This window comes from Phalacrocorax carbo, chromosome 10 (genome assembly GCF_963921805.1).
Source record: "Phalacrocorax carbo chromosome 10, bPhaCar2.1, whole genome shotgun sequence".
In the NCBI taxonomy this organism is placed as follows: Eukaryota; Metazoa; Chordata; class Aves; order Suliformes; family Phalacrocoracidae; genus Phalacrocorax; species Phalacrocorax carbo.
Window position 1 is genome coordinate 21,705,924 of NC_087522.1, and position 19,033 is coordinate 21,724,956.

Consider the following 19,033-nt stretch of genomic DNA (forward strand, 5'->3'; position numbering starts at 1 on the left):
GCAGAAATCATTATTCTGTAGCCCAAGTACCTTTCAAGTTCTCCATGGATGTTAATTTAGCCACACAGCTACCAATTACCATTCCAATGTCACAGCTGTAGAAGCAGAGACCACATCCAGGTGAAGCAACTTGCCCAGAAGACAGCAAGTCAGTTACAGCATGAAGTCGTTCACTATTAGTCTTCCTCAATACTAAGGGTAACCAGATCACCCGCACGGACACTACCTTATAGCACTGTCCTTGTCAAGAGGGGCATTTACACACTCACTTGCATTACAGACCCAATTCTTCCTAGAAAATAGTTACTCTGGTTATTTTCCCAATTGCAGGGTGTTTTGACAGGCAGGCCAAAGGACCGTGAAACTTCTGCCTTTATGCGATCCTAACACAAGGCATTAGCAACCCAGGTAAAAAAGTAAAGGGTGTATTGCGGCAACATCTGCTTCCTGGTGACCTCTGCAGAAGTGAGAAAGTAGAGGAGGTGGAAAGGGCTGTAGGACAGCAAGCCGTCAGTTCTCTTTTCTTTCTTGAATGCACCCCAAAGCACTCGCATCCTGCTCCTGCTGGCAGCACCCAGGAGCCCAAAAGGATTCATTGGATAAGTGGAAATAGGGGTACAGCAGAGGAAGCACTAGAATGCCCCCTTCCCCCCACCAACCGTATTTTAGTTCAGGAATTGAACTAAGTTCAGGAACTCCCCAAATCCAACAGTGGGTAGTTCCAGAGTGGCTTGCTACCAGCTCCTCTCACCCATAACACGCTCTCCTTTGCTTCCACACCTGCACTCATTTCAGCATATGAACAAAAGAGACAAGAAGCAAACAAGAGATTTTACTTCAATTACAGCCCAGGAGAACAGCTTTTCCCAAGGAAAAGCAATATTTTCCTTGGCTCTGTTCAAATTAGAGAGGAGTCAGCCTGAGACTGTTAAAGGAGCTGTGCATTTGTTGAATGGATTAATCCTCTCCCATCTTCTAAAAATAGTCTTCAAAATACCTGTATATGTCCAGTGGAAAAAAAGAACACTCCTAACCTGTAATTGCTAGGTAGTTTTTCTACTACTTTATTCCAAGGACAGAAAAATAGTGCACTTTCATGTAGGAGAGGGAACTGCAAAACTGATAACAGACTGGGATGGGAGGAATATTGAAAAATAGCAAAGTAATAAGAGAAAAATTCCTGGAGTGTAGGACAGCAAACTCCCCAAAATACTTCGGCAAGAAAACCTCTCTGAAACACAGAGGAGGAAAACTCATCAATAATACAGCAACAGCAACGAGGGACAGAAATTACATATCCTGATCTGACAGATCACACTGACCTAAAAAACCTGGATCTTTCCACACTTCTTCCTCCCTTACATCCATGGCAAACATACCAGCTGTGACTCTTCAGTTTACAGGATGCCGACTAAAATTCCCAGACACTTACAGCTGACTGTGCTACCCTAAAGCACAGAACAAAGACATTCCCCCAACAGCAAATCAAGCAAGAGCGTCATTGGAACTAGCACTATTTGCCATACAAATGCTTTTCTACTATGCATACAAATGCTTTTCTATTATGGCAGCAAGCAATAAGACTTAAGAGACTGATCTTCTCTTAGGAGAGAAGACATTGTTAGCCTGCATTGACTGACAAAGAATATTTGACTAGAAAAAGCATTCCCAGTGACTCTCCACTCTCTCATCTCTAGACTTTGGCCAGGCTCAAATCAGTAGGTAATAAGGGAAAATCACAGTACTTTCATCAGCTTTACAGTGGGAGTGAGAAAAGCAAAGCAGCTAGCACCCCTAAAGAGTTATCACTCTGTACCTGTAACTTTATAACGAGGGGGGACAGAGGAGGACACATGGACTGTTATGCTGTTAGAGGCTGGTTATTTAATGATAGTATTAAACAGTCTGCATTTAAATAAGGGCTATGGGTTATTCTGCTTCATCTAAACTGCCTGCAAAGCATTATATAGATCCCGCTCAGTATTTTCTGAGGTAAAGAGCTTAATCCTTTAGGTGTCTAACCCTGCTAGCAGGAATAAAAAGAACTCAAGGAATGAAGCTGGATTTAAGAATCTGAGATGTCTACTGGCAAAATAAAAAGACCCTGCTGACTGAAGAAAAGGAGCTCATAGTCAGTACACTCAGGGGAGACCCAGTAATAAATGTATGCTCCTTTCTCCCACATAAAATTATAGTGCTGTGGATATTATTTTTGTGACTAGCTAGAGGAAAAACTTCCTTTTTTCCTGTCTCCTCGGTAAGGCAGGCTTTAGAGTCAGTACCTTTTATTTTTTTTTGCACCAAGAGATCGGGTAATTTCTTGAGGCAGAGCTAGTTTCTGGTCAAAGATCAGTGAACTCTTTAAGGCAGACTAATAACAATCAAGCATTTCTCCTATAGTCTGGGGTCAATGAAAGACTTTACTTCTATAAAGTATATATGCTGAGTCCTTAATTAGGACTTCAAACAAATTGTTAGCGTAGAAGCCACTAGTGACATACAAGCAAGTTCTGATCCTGTGGTAAGAACCCTCCACATCTGTTCCCCAAGATAAAAATACCAAATTGTTAAGCGTTGTTAAGCATTCCTTCTCCCCTACCTCAGAAGCAGCATTAAATAGAGTTCACTGTACGACTAATACATAACTCACTGCTTTATACTAAAGAGTTCTATTGCAAAAGGCGTTATGTAAAGACAAAGCAGAAATGGAAACTGTTCCAGAAACTGCATAAACGTAAGTACAAGAGAAAGACAGATACGGACCAGTGGAGAAGTTCAACAGACAGCAGACTGTATCAGGACTCCAAACAACTATCCTGAGTCGTACTTCAATTTTTGTATTTTGCTGTGGTTTTCTTAATAGATCCACGAGTATAGCAGAGTTTTAATCAAGAACAATGAATTGGTTCTGTAAGGTCTTGTCCTGGTTTCAGCTGGGATAGAGATAAATTTCTTCATAGTAGCCAGTATGAGACTATGTTTTGGATTTTTGCTGGAAACAGCGGTGATAATGCAGAGATGTTTTAGTTGTTGCTAAGTAGCACTTATACTGGTCAAGGACTTTTTCAGCTCCCCGTGCTCTGCCAGATGCACAAGAAGCCGGGAGGGGGCACAGCCAGGACAGCTGACCCAAACTGACCCACGGGATATCCCGTAACATATGATGTCATGCCCAGTATATAAAGCTGCAGAAGAAGAAGGAAGGGGGGACATTGGGAGTGATGGCGGTTGTCTTCCCAAGTCACTGTTAGGCGTGATGGAGCCCTGCTCTCCTGGGGATGGCTGAGCTCCTGCCTGCCCATGGGAAGTGGTGAATGAATTCCTTGTTTTGCTTTGCTTCCGCGCGCAGCGTTTGCTTTACCTGTTAAACTGTCTTTATCTCAACCCATGAGTTGCCTCACTTTTACTCTTCCGATTCTCTCCCCCGTCCCACCAGGGGGGAGCGAGCGAGCGGCTGCGTGGGGCTGGGTTGCTGACTGGGGCTAAACCATGACAGGTCTTAAGGGAAGTGCCTCCTGTGTGCAAGGGGCAGAACTATCAACAGCACAATGATGCTTGCTTGAAAATTCAGCAAGACAGAGATAAGAAAAGAAAGCTGACATCTTGACAGAGCAGGTCAGGAGATTTATTTGGGGGATTTACACACACAAAAAAAAGGCAGCACACAGTTTGAGTCGAACACACAAAGAGAAGATCATAGAATCATTACGGTTGGAAAAGACCCATGAGATCATCGAGTCCAACCGCTAACCTATCACTGCCAAGTCCACCACTAAACCACATCCTCAAGCACCACGTCTACCCTTCTTTTAAATACCTCCAGGGATGGAGACTCCACCACCTCCCTGGGCAGCCTGTTCCAATGCCTGACAACCCTTTCAGTGAAAAAGATTTTCCTAATATCCAACCTAAACTTCCCCTGGTGCAGCTTGAGGCCATTTCCTCTCGTCCTTTCGCTTGTTACTGGGGAGAAGAGTCCAACCCCCACCTTGCTACACCCTCCTTTCAGGTAGTTGTAGAGAGCGATAAGGTCTCCCCTCAGCCTCCTCTTCTCCAGACTAAAACAACCCCAGCTCCCTCAGCTGCTCCTCATCAGACTTGCTCTCCAGACCCTTCACCAACTTCGTTGCCCTTCTCTGGACACGCTCCAGCACCTCAATGTCCTTCTTGTGCTGAGGGGCCCAAAACCGCACACAGTACTCGAGGTGCGGCCTCACCAGTGCCGAGTACAGGGGCAGGATCACCTCCCTGCTCCTGCTGGCCACGCTGTTCCTGATACAAGCCAGGATGCCATTGGCCTTCTTGGCTGCCTGAGCACACTGCTGGCTCATGTTCAGCTGGCTGGCAACCAACACCCCCCCAGGTCCACAAAAGCAGCGACAAGACTGACGCAGTTGACTGAGGAAGTAATCCCTACAATATCATTCCAAGTAGAGATGAGCAACGAAGACAGACTATGTTAGAGCTAATTTACAAACAGATGCTGCAGTTATCAAGAACAATTTGAAGTTTCAGCTTTAGATATGCAATAGAAAGGCAAAAAGTTTAGGTCTGTGTAAAGAGAAACTGCGCAATACAGCCTTAGAAAAAGGACCTAGAACAGGGTCTAAAATGCAGGTGATGCCAATTTGTAAAACATGGAAGATTTGTTTTCTGACAGAAGTCATCAATATAGTCTTATGAGGGGCAATAAGTCCTGGAATAAGGAAAGGAAAATTTGTGGTTTAGGTCAAGATGGCTGGCGACTAACTCACTAGAGTCACAAAGCATCACGCTGCATGGTGCGCAAGACAGCTGGGGTTGGACTCAACAAGGAACAGCCTTTCTCTGTGGTTCTTCCACAGCCTTGCAGTGCAAACTTGGATTTAACCTTTAACAGCATTTTCTTAGCATGAGATAACCAACCTCTTTGAGGGGCTCAGGTATAGCGCTGTTATGATGAACATCACAGAGAAGCCTGTATTTCACAGATACGAACTTAAGTTACCATCTCTACAAACTGCTTCACAAACAGTGATTTAAAATGGGACCTTTCCTGACTAAGTGGATTTGAAACAAGCACAAGAAGCCCTCAGCTTTCTGAGCTTATGGTTATGTCTGCAAAGCGCAGAAAGCTCCAAAGTAGCTCTGAGCAGGCCAGCACATCTGTGCAACATGGCACAAAGACAATTATGCAGATCCAGAATTATCATAGCTGTATCAGGGCAGTGCTAAGCCTAAAGCTGAGAATCTCCACCTCCTAGCTAAATTAATTTTCTCAGGCACAGCTCCTTACGGGTTAATCCACATTGCTTCTGGATCTGGAACTAGCTCAGTCACTGCTTACACACTATAAATGTCCTCCAGTTTCAGAGCTACCACCTCCAAGAAGCCAACAGGAACAATGAGATGAAATATAACCACTTGAGCTTAACTCCTCCAAGTTCCAAAGGAAACTAAAAAGAAAAATCTCTGCCTTGTGTTCCCATCCCATTGAACTACTTTGAAGTTAGAGGTTTGTAAACATGTATACATTGGAGAGTATCTCGATCCATTGTGTTTGCTCAGCAGCATAACTAGTTCTGCCTCATTTTGTAGGACTGTCACTAACATTGCTGTGGCAGAACCTACCACTGATGGCAAATCAGGAGTTTCCTCTCTTACTTCCTAACTAACGCAAAAATCTTCAAGTTCCAAAGGTCAGAGAACAGGTGGTTAAAGATAGGTGGACTCCATAAATCTGATAAATCCTTCTTCTGCCTGCTCAAGCCTAAAAAGCCACACACCCTCAAACGCTGAGTCTCCTCATTTCAATTTACTACTCTTTTGGCATTTTTGGACAAAAAGTTGGTTTAAATAAAGAACATTCTAAGGATTTCTCCCCAGGTAATCAGCAATAATCTTGCTAAGGACAAGTACAAAAGAAGAGACTGAGGTTCACTTTTCTATAGCTCAACTGGCTGTTAGGTATTATCAAGAGCAAAAGACACTACAGAAGATGTCTTCAGAGCCAGCTAGTCATCTGACAGCCCTCTCTAAATAAAGGTCCTCATGCTCACTAGCAGAAACAACACTACAATAGCAAGCACTCTTTAAGTTCCAGCTGCCAGAAAATACTTTAATTGCAAACTCTCAAACTGCTTTAATACTGCCTGTGAGATGTCACATAAGTATTCAGCTATGAGGAAGAAAAAATCACCCCAGATGGAAGAGCTCTGATTCAACATCTTGATAGTGAAGCAAGATCATTTTTGGAGAGCTTTTTCAACCCTGTTGTGATCAAATTGCTATGATCTGATAAAGGACTATTGCTATCCTGATAAGGATCTTGGCTTTATTGCCCATGACATTTAAATAGCAATGCACTTGCTCGCAAGACGCAGACAAAAGTCTGCTTCAATAAGGCTTACAGATTCACAAGTATAAAGATAACTTAAACTGGTACAGCCACACACAGCCACAGCTTCCAAACAGCTTTCCAGGACAGCCCCATTCTAAGGCATTTCAGAGCTTGCTCTAGTGGCTAGATGAAGATTATTGAAAAGTCTGCATCTTAAAGTAATAGTTGCATCAGCCACGCATTACAAGGAAATGTGTGTGTATGCTTAGGAGAGGCATACAAACTTAGGACTGCCACTACACCTGAAATTCAGTCACTCAGTTTACAGTCACTGGTGTCATGCATAGTGTTTTCTATGTCAGTGCATTGTAAAGACTGTCACAGAACCACAGAACAGCAGGGGTTAGAAGGGACCTCTAGAGGTCTTGTCCAACCCCCCTGCTTGAGCAGGCACACCCAGAGCAGGGGGCACAGGGCTGCGTCCAGGCAGTTCTGAATGTCTCCAGAGAAGGAGACTCCACAACCTCTCTGGGCAGCCTGTGCCACGGCTCTGTCACCCTCACAATAAAGAAGTGCTTTCTCATGTTTAGCTGGAACTTCCTCTGTTCCGACTTGTGCCCCTTGTCCTGTCTTTGGACATCACTGAAAAGAATCTGGTCCCATCCTCCTGACACCCACCCTTTAGATATTTATAGGTATTGATGAGATCCCCCCTCAGCCTTCTCTTCTCCAGGCTGAACAAACCCAAGTCTCTCAGCCTTTCCTCATAAGGGAGATGCTCCAGCCCCCGATCATCTTGGTAGCTCTCCGCTAGACTTGCTCAAGCAGTTCCACATCGATCTTAAACTGGGGAGCCCAAAACTGGACACAGCACTCCAAATGTGGTCTCACTAGAGCAGAGTAGAGGGGGAGGATAACCTCCCTCAACCTGCTGGCCACACTGCTTTTAATGCAGCCCAGGATACTGTTGGCCATCCTTTCCTCCCTTTCCCCTCCAAAAGCCGTAAGAATTTGTCAGTCAGTACACCTGACCTGACCAAAATGTGACTCAAGCACCTTGCATCTATTCTACACTATAATATAATTAGTTTACATATATACAAACACAAAAACACTATTCTATAGTACAGAATAGATATGAGATACTTAAGTCACATTTCCTCACAGTGTATGGCAGACACTTTGACCGTTACTACAATGGATACAAGTAACTAATCTACCAACAATCAGAATATCATCACAATTCTTTTTGCCACTGATAGCATGAATTACAGCAACCAGATATTGAGTCTCCATGTGACTACACATTTTCTTTCAGCATCTCCTGACTGAGGTTTAACATGAGGGGTGCAAAAAGGAAGCCAGAACACAAAGCTGAATTTTTAGCTGTGTAACTAACCCGCCCTGTGACTTCAACATGTTGCTGTTTTAACATTTGTATTTTTACACTGTAAAGTGCTTACACTCACCAAATGTAAGGGCCAACATAAGAGTTAATTAACTCCATATATTGAATGCTAGACTCCCTAAAATAACTCCTCCCAAGAGGCTGTTCCCAGTCAATTGTATTTCTATCATTATTAGCAGCAGGACTACTCCAAATTGAGGGCCAATTTTGCCCTCTTTCAGCAAAAAGGCTAACATGGAATGTTTGTGTCAAGCAATATACCTTAACCCTGGTGTCTGCAGGACTTGGATGGTACACTTTGGACCCTTATTTCTACTTTATCCTATTCCTAAAAATCAGATGGATTTACTGATGCTAGAGGGTCGCAGGGGCCTGTAGCCTTGCATTAGCACTGCTTGGTACAGTGCCTACTCCTAGTCATATGGTAGGAGATTGGCTGCCAGCACTCCCATTTGCAGAATATCTACTGCAATCCTCTCAGTTGAATTTTGTTCAGGAATGATCAGCATCCTGCACAGAGAGCTCTTATCTTGGTTGTATGTGTCTCCATACAGAGTAAATTCTTTCACCAGCTTCACTTACCAAGCCTTACAGGAGGCTCTTGCCACACATAAGGTTTTAATGAACTTGACCTTCTGAGAAACTCGTGAGCAAGGCCGCTCCAAGGCACTGTGTCCTTTTGGCCCAAGACACTCACTTAGTGCCACTTAACTGGCTATCCCCATTTCGTTACTGTTGTTGCCAGTTACACTTCAAGGATTAATCATGCATCGCAGCACCCTGTTAGACTAAGGTAGAAACTACAGGATCTCACCCATTCAAACAAGCTGCAGTAGTTCTTACCTGAATCTCCTCAGTTTCATCCACCAAGAGGAAACTCACAACTTTCTCTGTCATCTTCCTTCTCTTGGTCTCCTCATCCATCCCTTCCTCCTCTTCCTGCTCTAAGGCTTTGCCAGCATGGTACACAGTGACAGGGTGTTTCCTTCTGTTCCCCCCTGCATGTGTTCTCTTCTGACACTCCACGCAGAGGTTGATTTTGCACACCTGGCACCTCACTGCTGCTATCTGCCTCGAGCCCGTCATACTGGCATGCATTATGTTCCCATTGGCACCCTTGCAGGAATCACAGTACGGGACATGGCCGGGCCTTATACGGGTCCGTTCGTGGTTCCGTAACCTTTCCGGCTGATGCAGCTCTTCTTCACAACGCTGGCACTGTAGGCTCCTGCACTCGTCACACTCAAAGATTGCTTCATCTGTCCCACTGCAAACGTAGCTTTCCTGGCACAAGAGCGTTGTGTTCTGTCCTTTCTCTGCAGTTTGCGTGTGGGCGCTCATCTTCAAATTTCTTTGAAGCAATGTTTTTCCCTCCTGCTTCTGTTTTGAACAATGATATGTTTAAGCGTCATTTGCAAATTTAGTATTTTCTCAGGGGAAAGAAACACAACAGGAATTCCGCCCTCACTTAATTTTAAATAATTAATAGATGTTTCTGTAAGATTCATACACTGACCTGCCTCTCAGGAAGAGTCTTGTTAAGAGCAAACGAAGGCTTCTTTCTCCAAAATAAACTTAAACAAGGTGGCTGGTATCACACATCATTATACCAAAATGCTGGTGCACATTCTTTCTCCACTTAGCTGTATAACATATTTTAAGCGATGTGATAAAAAAAGCCCCAGTCTGGTGTACTTCAGCAGATGGGGCAAGTATTTCCCTGAAGCAGAGAACAGAGGGAGACGGTGACACAGAGGCAAAAGTGGCATTAGAAACGCACATAGATGTACACACACAGAATTATGTCAATACTAGAAAATTCTCTGCTTTCGCTCCCCAGCTAAGCTCCTCCTTCAGAGTTCACAGTATTTATTTGCTGGGAATTTCCTGATGTGCTTCACCAGACAAACAGAAATCCGCTCTCTTTGTAACGCCGGGTAACGATCGCTACCGCGGCCGGGCTGACGAGACAACGGATTGTCTCCCTCTCTCCGACCCAAGTTGCCGAAGCGGGCTCTCAAACCCGGCGCCCGCCGAGGGCAGGCTGCGCACCGAGCCGCCTTTGTCCGGACCCGCCGCCGCCGCCTCCCGGCGGTGCGGGGCCCCGGCCCTACCTCCCCAGCCCGCCCCGGGCCGACCCTTGGCCCCCCCGCCCCGGGGCGGGGTGGGCAGACCCGGCCGGCACCGCTGCCCCGCGGCGGCCGGGACTTGCGGCTGGGCCGGGCGGGGGCGGCGGGCGGCCCCCCGCCAACCGGCCGCCCTTACATAACAGCGGCACCGGCCGGCGCCCCGCTCGCGCTCCCCGCACCTACCTGGGGCCGCGCCGCGCCCCGCCCGCCGCCCTCCTCTTCCAGGGGAGGAAGGCGGAAGCCCCCGGCTTCCTCCCGCCCGCCAAGCGGCGGTGGGGCCGGGAACAAAGGCGGCGCGGCACCGGGCGCCGCGCTATTGTTTACAAGTCGGCGGCCGCCTTTCTTCCCCTTCCTCCCGCCGGCACCCGGTGACTAAGGAGTCGGGTCGGGTCCCGGCCGCGGCTTCCTCCTCCCCGACCCCTCCGCGCCCGGGGAGGGTGTCCCGGTTCTCCTCCCCCAGGGGCCGGGGCGGCCACCCAACCATGAAGGCGAGTCCCCCGGGAGGACCGAGCGGGGCAAGGACCGGCGCCCCCGCCGCCCTCCACCCGCTCCCCTCCTTGTCAGCTGATGGTGGGGAACTTCAGGGTTATTTTCTCACCGGGAAGGCGGGAGGCGGGGCGGCGCCGGCACGCCGGGAGCTGTAGTCCGGGGCGCCTCCTCACGGCGAGCCGCCGGCGGACGGCAGGCCGTGGCGGGACCCGCCGCGGCGCCTGCTGGGAGGTGTAGTTCCTGTGCCGCCGGGGCGGCGGGAAGGGGCGGCGGGGCCCGACGTGGTGTTCGCGGAGCGGAGCAGGGAGAGTGGTTAGTGGGGCCGGGGGGGGGCGGTGAGTGGCCGCGGCGGGGCTGAGGGCGCTGCGCCTCCGGGGGCGTTACGGGGGCGAGCGGCGGCCCCCTCGAGGGGGCACGGTGCTCCTGGCCCTTTCCCACCCCCCCCCGGGGCTTTTTCCTTCCTTTGCTTTATTTTTGTCCCGTGTTCCCCTGAGGGCAAGCGGGCAGGCGGGCCACCCTGCGCTGGGGAAGTAGCACCCAGCAGGTGTTTGAGGGATGAAATTCATAGCAAAGCTCTTTCCTTCCACCTGGAGAGCCTCCCAGGCCTTCAGGTCTGGTAAATAAGCAGTTCACAGTGTTCGCGTGAGAGTAAGCCAGGCTCCCAGCTTGCTTCTGCCACGCATGCATTTAAACAAAGTCTCGACAAGGAGTGAATTGTAGAATGTCCTGAGTTGGAAGGGACCCATAAGGATCGTTGGGTCCAACTCCTGACCCTGCACAGGACAACCCCAAATTCACACCATGTCTCTGAGGTCATTGTCCAAGGGCTTCTTGAACATTGTCGGGCTTGGTGCCATGACTCCCTCCCTGAGGAACCTGTTCCAGGGCTCCACCACTCTCTGCGGGAAGAACCTTTTCCTAATACTGAACCTAAACCTCCTGTGACACATCTTCTTGCCATTCCCTTGGGTCCTATTGTTGGTCACCGGAGAGAAGAGACAAGCACCTGCCCCTCCTCCCCTTGTGAGGAAGCTGTAGACCGCGAGTGCCACCAGCCACCATCGTCCTTTTTTGTGGTGGTAGCTACAGCCTGTGGGTGAACTGCCACCATTTATTTAGCTGAAAGAGACTACGTATCTGAAATAGAAGCTCAGGACTGCCAAAAAAAAGGCAGATTCACGGTCAGAAAGTGGAGATACGGAACCGGGTAGGGATGGTCAAAGAAGCCCCATGTTAAGGGAGCAAGCTCAGCCAGCAATGGCTCCAGTGAACTTTCGGCTCATGGTACTGGCTGGAAAGGGCAGGGTGCTACAAGAAAAGGAGAAGTTATCTTTCATTGGCTGTACATGTATATGAAAATCTATTTAAATCACATGCAAAAATATTTTTGTTGTAGCATAGCCAGTGCACAAGCAATTTTTCTTCTAAAGTAGCTAGAGTTTTTGGCTGGGCGCTTGGATCAAATGCTAATGGTTACCTCACTGGACAAAGGAGATGCATGGTTTCACTTTCCCTGTTGATAACCACACGAAGGCAGCTATAAAGTACCCTGTTGTTTGGTCCTCTGGTTTGGTTGTGTACAAATAATTTTGAGAGGGAGCCAAATTACATAACTGGGTATTCGCATAGACACCACTGACTGCGAGTTTACCTTCTGTAAGGTGAAGTATCATCATTTCACAAAACTGAGCTGGCAGGACCAACTACTACAAAAATGAGGCATCAGTGAGGTTCCTAACACTTGGAGTGACTGAGGCCCTGTCAGAACTCCAGTGTATCGCTGAAGTACTTTTCTAATACTAAATTCTACTATATATATTTGTGTGACTAGGCGTAGACGTGGTTTATCTATTTCTCTTCTGTGCAGTTTAGTGATGATGAGTGACTGAAGATTGGCACAGCAACTGTCTTCCCTGTTCTCTTTCGTACTATTACAATAATGTATTTTCACTCAGTATTTTGCAGAAAAGTTTAATCAAGATTAACTAAGTAGACTGACATCTATAGGAATAAACTTCTGCTGAACCAAATGTCTTGAGAGTGAAAAAATCCTGGGCAGCCTATATATTTAATATATTTGGGATAGAAACTTCTAAATCTCACAGGACTATTCACGGGAAGCCAAGGAATCAAATCAATGAGAGTTTGGCATCTAAGGGATTTTCCCCTAAGTGGCTGTATTCAGACTGGTAATGGGAGGGAGCAATTAAAGGGTATGAGGAATATAAGACAAAATCTAATTATTCATTTTGTGGTGTTAAAAAAGTACACTTGAAGGCTACTTTTATTTAAAATATAACAAAATGTACAAACATTGTTTCCTACTTCTCTCTCTCAGAAAAAGTGTGGCACTGCTCCTCCTGAAATAGGAAGTGTAGATTTAATTCCTCTTTTTAAATGCCCTGCTTATAACTGTACATTTGGTTTCTTTATAGGTAAAAAATCAATTCCATCTGCTCCTTGAAAACAGGTTTTACTGATTTCCATGGGAGTAACATAGCATATACTGACAAGACAGAAACCTGCACTGCATAGAGCAGATGGGCAGTAAGGATCCAGGATCCCAGTGATTAGTCAGAGTTTTATAAAGACTGTACTCCTTCACCGCTGTAGTAGATCCTTTTTACCCAGTGATTCTGGAGCTGTGGACTAGAACTCTGTTCCACCCATAAAACATTTTAAATGATGCATAGTCTAGAAACCATCTGATCCCTGTACCCTGAGATGCTGCCTAGCATGTTGTCATGGTTTTAGTTGGGATAGAGTTGATTTTCTTCACTGTAGCTGGTACAGTGCTGTGTTTTGGACTTAGTATGAAAATAATGGTGATAACACACTGATGTTTTAGTTGTTGCTGGGTAGTGCTTGTGCTAGTCAAGAACTTTTCCAGCCTCTCATGCTGTGCCAGAAGAAGCTGGGAGGGGAGGGGGCACACCTAAGAGAGCAGATTCAAACTGGCCAAAGGGATATTCCATATAATATAATGTCATGCCCAGGATATTAACCGGGAGGAGCTGGCCGGGGGCAGCGGGAAGCAGCGATCACGGCTCAGGGACCAGCAGCGTCGGTCAGCAAGTGGTGAGCAGTTTTATCGCTTGTGGGTTTTTTCCTTTTTACTATTATTATCATAACACTAATTATAATTACTATTTCATTTTAATTATTAAACAGTTCTTAACCCACAAGTTTTCTTGCTTTTGGTCTTCTGATTCTCTCCCCTATACCACAGGGGAGTGAATGAGCAGCTGCATGCTGTTTAGTTGCTGACTGGGGCTAAACCACAGCACATGTTTGGAGTGACTTCTCAGGCTTGAAATGCAAAACAATCTGCAGGCATAAAGAACACCTCTTTTAATTTTGGTCTTAGTTTCAAAAGCCATCTACTGCACTCTTCTTGGATGGCTTAAGCATGAAACTCTGGAGTCTGCAATGAGGAACTGAATAAAGTGAACTGTGATCAGTATCTGTAAAGTGGGATCTCAGTTTCATAACTGAAGGGTAAAAAGGTAACATAGGTTTAGGGTTACATAATTCTAAAATTCAATAGCAGAAAGAGTAGAGATGTGGAAGTAGCTATTTTTACTGGATGCTTCTGATGCTATTCTTCCTTGATTAGGAAGGATACTGGAGGCTAAAGTTCATGATTTGTACAAGGGCAGTAAATACAAAATGGTTGATTTCCTTGGCTGAACAAAATAGATGAATGCCTAAATCAGGAAAGCCTTTGCAATGTTTCCTGTAAATAGAAAGGCTTGTTACAGCAGTAGGAGTGTGTTTGGATTTCACATTTCTTTTTCAAAGCGGGTTACAGTTTCAATCTGAGACAGCAGCATAGAAACAGGAAACTCAGAAGATTCTTTTTATGCCCTTTCTTTTCCTTGGTTTTCCTGCAAGTTGCAAAATGAGCATCATTTTTACCTGCCTAGGTATGTTTATAAATTATTTTAAATATTAACAGTAGTCAGTATTGCAGTTACTAAATTTACATTAGTTGAAGGGAAATATGCAGGCTGAGTGGAATGGGTTGTAATTAATAGAAAGCAAAAATACTGTTTCTGAAAGGCAAAGGAATTGCATTCAATCTTGAAGTATTTTGTAAATCTGCTACTGCTAAAAAATTTACCTTTGCACATCATCTTTTAAAGCAAGTGATAAGCAGGACCTTATCAGCTCAGCTGTTGACTGTTCAGTAGCACCTATGACATCAGTCAAGTAGATTTAATCTGCTTTGTACTGAAGGAGTGACCAGTGTCTGCTCTGAATGTTTTTCTTGCCATTACAGGTGGAGGGGATTGTTTGCCATTAGACTCTGGTCTTTTGAGCACTTTTCCTTAAACAGTGTATATAAACAGTGAAAAATATAATATAGAGATAGTAAGACTTTTTTTTCCCCTAGCTGATCCAAAGTGTTTTAAACAAGCTTTGTACACATATGCTTATGTTGTGGTCTACCTCATTATCATCTGTAGGACTCCCTTATTTCCATTCACAGTCACTTCCTCTTTTCATTTGCAATTGCTTGCCATCATTGTGGTAACTACAGTAATTACTATCTGGTATGTCATGTTGGGGGCAATTGTATGTATAAAATTGCCTTTTAATGTAGTCTGAATGCTTAAGTAGGTCAGGGAAAATACCAGTTGTAGACCACGGCTAGGCCTAACTGCTTTATAGTACAGTAGTATTTTTTTTGCTGAGCATATGGCAGCCTAAGATAGTGGCATTTGCTCTTTTTGTGCTGTAAATCTTTAGGTTTTTTTCAGCAGAGATACAGCCTTCCACAAAAGCCAACCGTATGCTGGGCTGCATCAAAAGCAGCGTGGCCAGCAGGTCGAGGGAGGGGGTTCTGCCCCTCTGCTCTGCTCTGGTGAGACCCACCTGGAGCACTGCGTCCAGCTCTGGAGCCCTCTGCACAGGAAGGACATGGAGCTGTTGGAGCCGGTCCAGAGGAGGCCACGAAAATGATCCGAGGGATGGAGCACCTCTTGTCCAAGCACCGGCTGAGAGATTTGGGGGTGTTCAGCCTGGAGAAGGCTGTGGGGAGACCTGATTTTGCAGCCTTTCAGTACTTAGAGGACTATAGGAAAGATGGGGACAAACTTCTTAGCAAGGCCTGTTGTGATAGGACAAGGGGTAATGGTTTTAAACTAATAGAGAGTAGGCTTAGACCGGATATAAAGGAAAAATTTTTCACAGTGAGGGTGGTGAAGTGCTGGCCTGGGTTGCCCAGAGAGGTGGTTGATGCCCCATCCCTGGAAACATTCAAGGTCAGGTTGGACAGGGCTCTGAGCACCCTGATCGAGTTGAAGATGTCCCCGCTCACTGCAGGGGGGTTGGGCTAGATGACCTCTAAAGGTCCCTTCCAACCCAAACCACTCTATAAGTCTATATTTTTGCATCTCCTGACCGTAAGACTGATACTTGGTTTAGCTTTCTAGGCTCCTAGAATTTGCTAAACGCAGTGCAACACATCTCCCCTTGCTACGAGTAGCAGTCGGGTTCATCCCGCGCCTACCACTGTCGCGACTAAGCCTGGCCAAAGAGCGCGGGAGCGGGGAACGTCACCCCGGTCTAACCAGGGGGGAGAGGAGCCCGTGCTCACCCACAGTGGGAAGCTGTCGGGAGCTGCCGCCGCCAATCACCCCGACGGATGGTGTTTCACCTCAAGATGGCGAAGCCGCGGGCCGGCCCCACGCGCTGCGCAGCGCCACCTTAGTCCCCAACAAAAATGGCGGCAGCGCAGACGCCTTTCTTTTTTCGCCCTTCCTGCCTTTCTAGCCACCGCCGCTCTATGGTTGTGCGCGTTATTGTACGGGCGCCGAGCGGGGGGGCGCTCTGGCACCTCTGCCTCTATGGTGGCGCGGCGCGGTGCAGGTCGGGCTGTCGCCGGAAGGGGTGGATCACATGACCCCGCGCAGAGCAGCGGCGGCGGCTCAGCGAGGTGTGTTCGCGGCCTAGTGGCACCCCCGGGGCCTCCCAGCCGGGCCCAGTGGCTTCCCCCGACACCATCCCCGGCCCGCGCCGCTCGGAGGGGCCGCGGCGGCGCTGTTCCGGACGCGGCTCCTGGTCCGCGGCGAAGGGGTGAGAGGCGAAGGGCGGTGGGGGTATGAGGCGGGGCGGGAAGGCGGCGGCGCTTCGGCCGCCCGCTGAGGGGAGGCGCGGCCCGGGCCGGGTCCCGGGGTGAGGCCGCTCCTCGGCGTGGAGGCGGGACGGGACGGGAGAGTGGCCTCGGGGCGGCGCTCGCGGGAGAGCGGCGGGGCTGTTCGCTTGCTCTCCCGCCCAGCAGGCGTGGGAGTCCCTTCCGCCTCCCGGAGGCGCGGCGGGCGCCGGGCAGGGCGAGCGCTCGGCCCGGGGCTCCGTCCGCTCCCGCCAAGCGGGCGAGGGCCTCCTCACGCCGCGGGGCCGCCGCGCCCGGCGCCCGCCTGGGCCAGGCCGCGGGCGGGGCTTGACTTCCCGGCGTCCGGGAAACGGGTCATGCGAGGAGGCGTTCTTCGGTGTATCGCGGCGGGGAAGCTGATGTCCCTGGTGTGGGCTGGGCCAGTCGTCTGAAAATACGTGTTAGGAGCTTGTGCGTAAAAGAATCAGAGTGATTCATCCGTGTCAGAAACAGTTGTGATGTGTATATCGGCATGTTTTCCTCATGGTGATTTTCCATTATAGATAAAGACCTTTGTCCCCCTGAAGGAAAAGAGGGGTTGTTTTGTTTAAATACAGAAAACATCCCGGACACGACTTTTTTTTAATTTTTTTTTGGTAATAGCTCTTACAGGGGTTTACAGGAAGTGAAATCTTAAAGTTGTATAGTTGTCAGTCTGTTCAGATTAAAATGCATGCACACGGATTTTTAGTAATTTTTTTGCAGGGCGGGAAAACATTGCTCAGGTATTGCATCAGCATTTATGGACAATGGTGCAGACAAACTCAAAGAAGGAAGAACAAGAGGGTTTCTTACTTCCCCTGTAAAGGGGTGGCATTGTACATAGTGCTTCATGTTTCTTTGCTTCTGTCTCTCAAGTGCCCGTTCATATAAATGTAATGCCACAGCCATGTTTCTGTTTTGGGAAGAGTTAATAGCAAAGTAATAGTGGAAAGCCACTTATTTGACGGACCAGGGCTTTTTAAGTGTGCGGAGGCACAGATCTAGGAACGATGTGAAAGATTTTAAAGTTCTGGTGACATGCTTAAGGCAGGCCTAGTTCAAGGGCTTTCAGACCGAGACTTTGGATTGGATAAGCATGTTAATTTTTGGGTTGCTTCATAATAATGGTTTGGGATGCAGCTTGTTTCATAGCAGTTACTGAACACTTTCTAGATCACCTCTGAAAATGAGGCTTGAGCAAATACTAGTTTTGTGTGTTCAGAAATAAATATATTTAGAAAAATCTATAATCTGTTTTATCTCTCCCTGTGCCTGTTGTGTTTGACGTTGATGCCTTGCTTATCTGCAGGCAATTTTGGAGAAAACTGTAGGCCTCTGTGAGAAAGTGAACATTTTCACTGAGAAAATCCGTTGGCTTGAAAGAAAAGATTTTTCTATTAAGAGAGTTTTGGGGTTTTTTGTGAGAAGCAGTAATATAAGCGAGATCTCTAATGGGTGACAAACTATGAGGTTATTTTTATAACGAAACTGCTTAAAAATTTATACATCATATAGAGACTGATGTAAAAGCCTAGGTGATAGTACTGACTTTAATAGGTTGGTTTACCGTATATGTTTTTTTCCAACTGTTTCTGAAAAATGCTTTCGTTGCACAGCTGCACCAATCATATGATACAAAATGTATAAAATACTTTGCCATGAATTAGAGGAAATTATTATTCACCCTCTGTTGCTGCACAGATATTGACATTAGAATCAAATACCAAAACATGGTATGATTCTAATTCTTAAAAAGCATTAGAAACATTTTCATGTGTGAAAGCTTTTTTTATAGGGACACTTCAGTGAAACGTAACAACATGGATATACAAATCAAATGTCTTGGTATAACATCCCTTTAACCAGGGTGTTACTAAATAGCATAGTGTTACAGAGTTACCACAGGTGTGGATTTTGGCCAGTGCTCTTGTAATCTAAATATTAAGATTATAGTCAAATCTGAACTGTAGTTGATTTAAAAAAATAATAATCCAAACAAGTTTTGCGCTTATTCTGCCTTATTTGATGGACTACCTTGCACAGCTATTTTGTGCAACTTATTCTAGACTAAGCGTACAGATTTTTTTATGATGCAGAAGAATTGTGTTGGCAAAATGTTGAAGGGAAGTTAGAATGAGACAAAATGAAATCAAGCTAGATCAGCCATACTGTCACTGCTGTTATGACACTACATGTATGTATTCTTAAAATGCATTAAGTTTTTTTAAGTATTAAGACTTCAGGATTTTTACAGTTATTTTTAACTTTGTTTAGTATAACAGCAGCTCAGCAGTAAGTATTGTATCTGTTTCACGGGGGACTTAGCTGTTTTGAAAATGGTTAAAATATTTTGCAAGTTTTTAAATAAAAGTCCTGATGTGTAAATACAGAGATACTAAGGAGATAAATCCTGCGACAGTGGTAGAATTATGATGCTGCCCTGAGTAGGTGATATCATTGTCAGTTTAAAATACATTAGTTACCAGTGGTTTTCAATAAACTTATATTCTCTTTGTGCCATACCTCTTCACCCCTTTATTAAAAAAACT

General features: G+C 46.4%; 2 protein-coding genes across 4 annotated transcripts in view; one reads left to right on the plus strand and one right to left on the minus strand.

Moving 5' to 3' along the window:
* Positions 1–10,560, minus strand: part of ZFYVE1 (zinc finger FYVE-type containing 1) — a 28,553-nt gene extending 17,993 nt beyond the window's left edge. The window contains exons 1-3 of one of the 2 annotated variants that reach the window (XM_064462389.1): positions 10,455–10,560; positions 9,244–9,447; positions 8,571–9,107 (exon numbers count right to left, since the gene is read on the minus strand). In XM_064462389.1, coding sequence (XP_064318459.1) covers positions 8,571–9,068 — 498 coding nt within the window. In that variant the 5' untranslated portion in view covers positions 9,069–9,107; positions 9,244–9,447; positions 10,455–10,560. The other variant, XM_064462388.1, reaches the window with a different exon arrangement.
* Positions 10,561–16,242: 5,682 nt separating this feature from the next.
* Positions 16,243–19,033, plus strand: part of RBM25 (RNA binding motif protein 25) — a 34,451-nt gene continuing 31,660 nt past the window's right edge. For both annotated transcript variants that reach the window (XM_064462386.1, XM_064462387.1), the window contains exon 1: positions 16,243–16,426. The gene's annotated coding sequence lies outside the window, so the exon portion shown is untranslated. The remainder of the gene's footprint in view (positions 16,427–19,033) is intronic.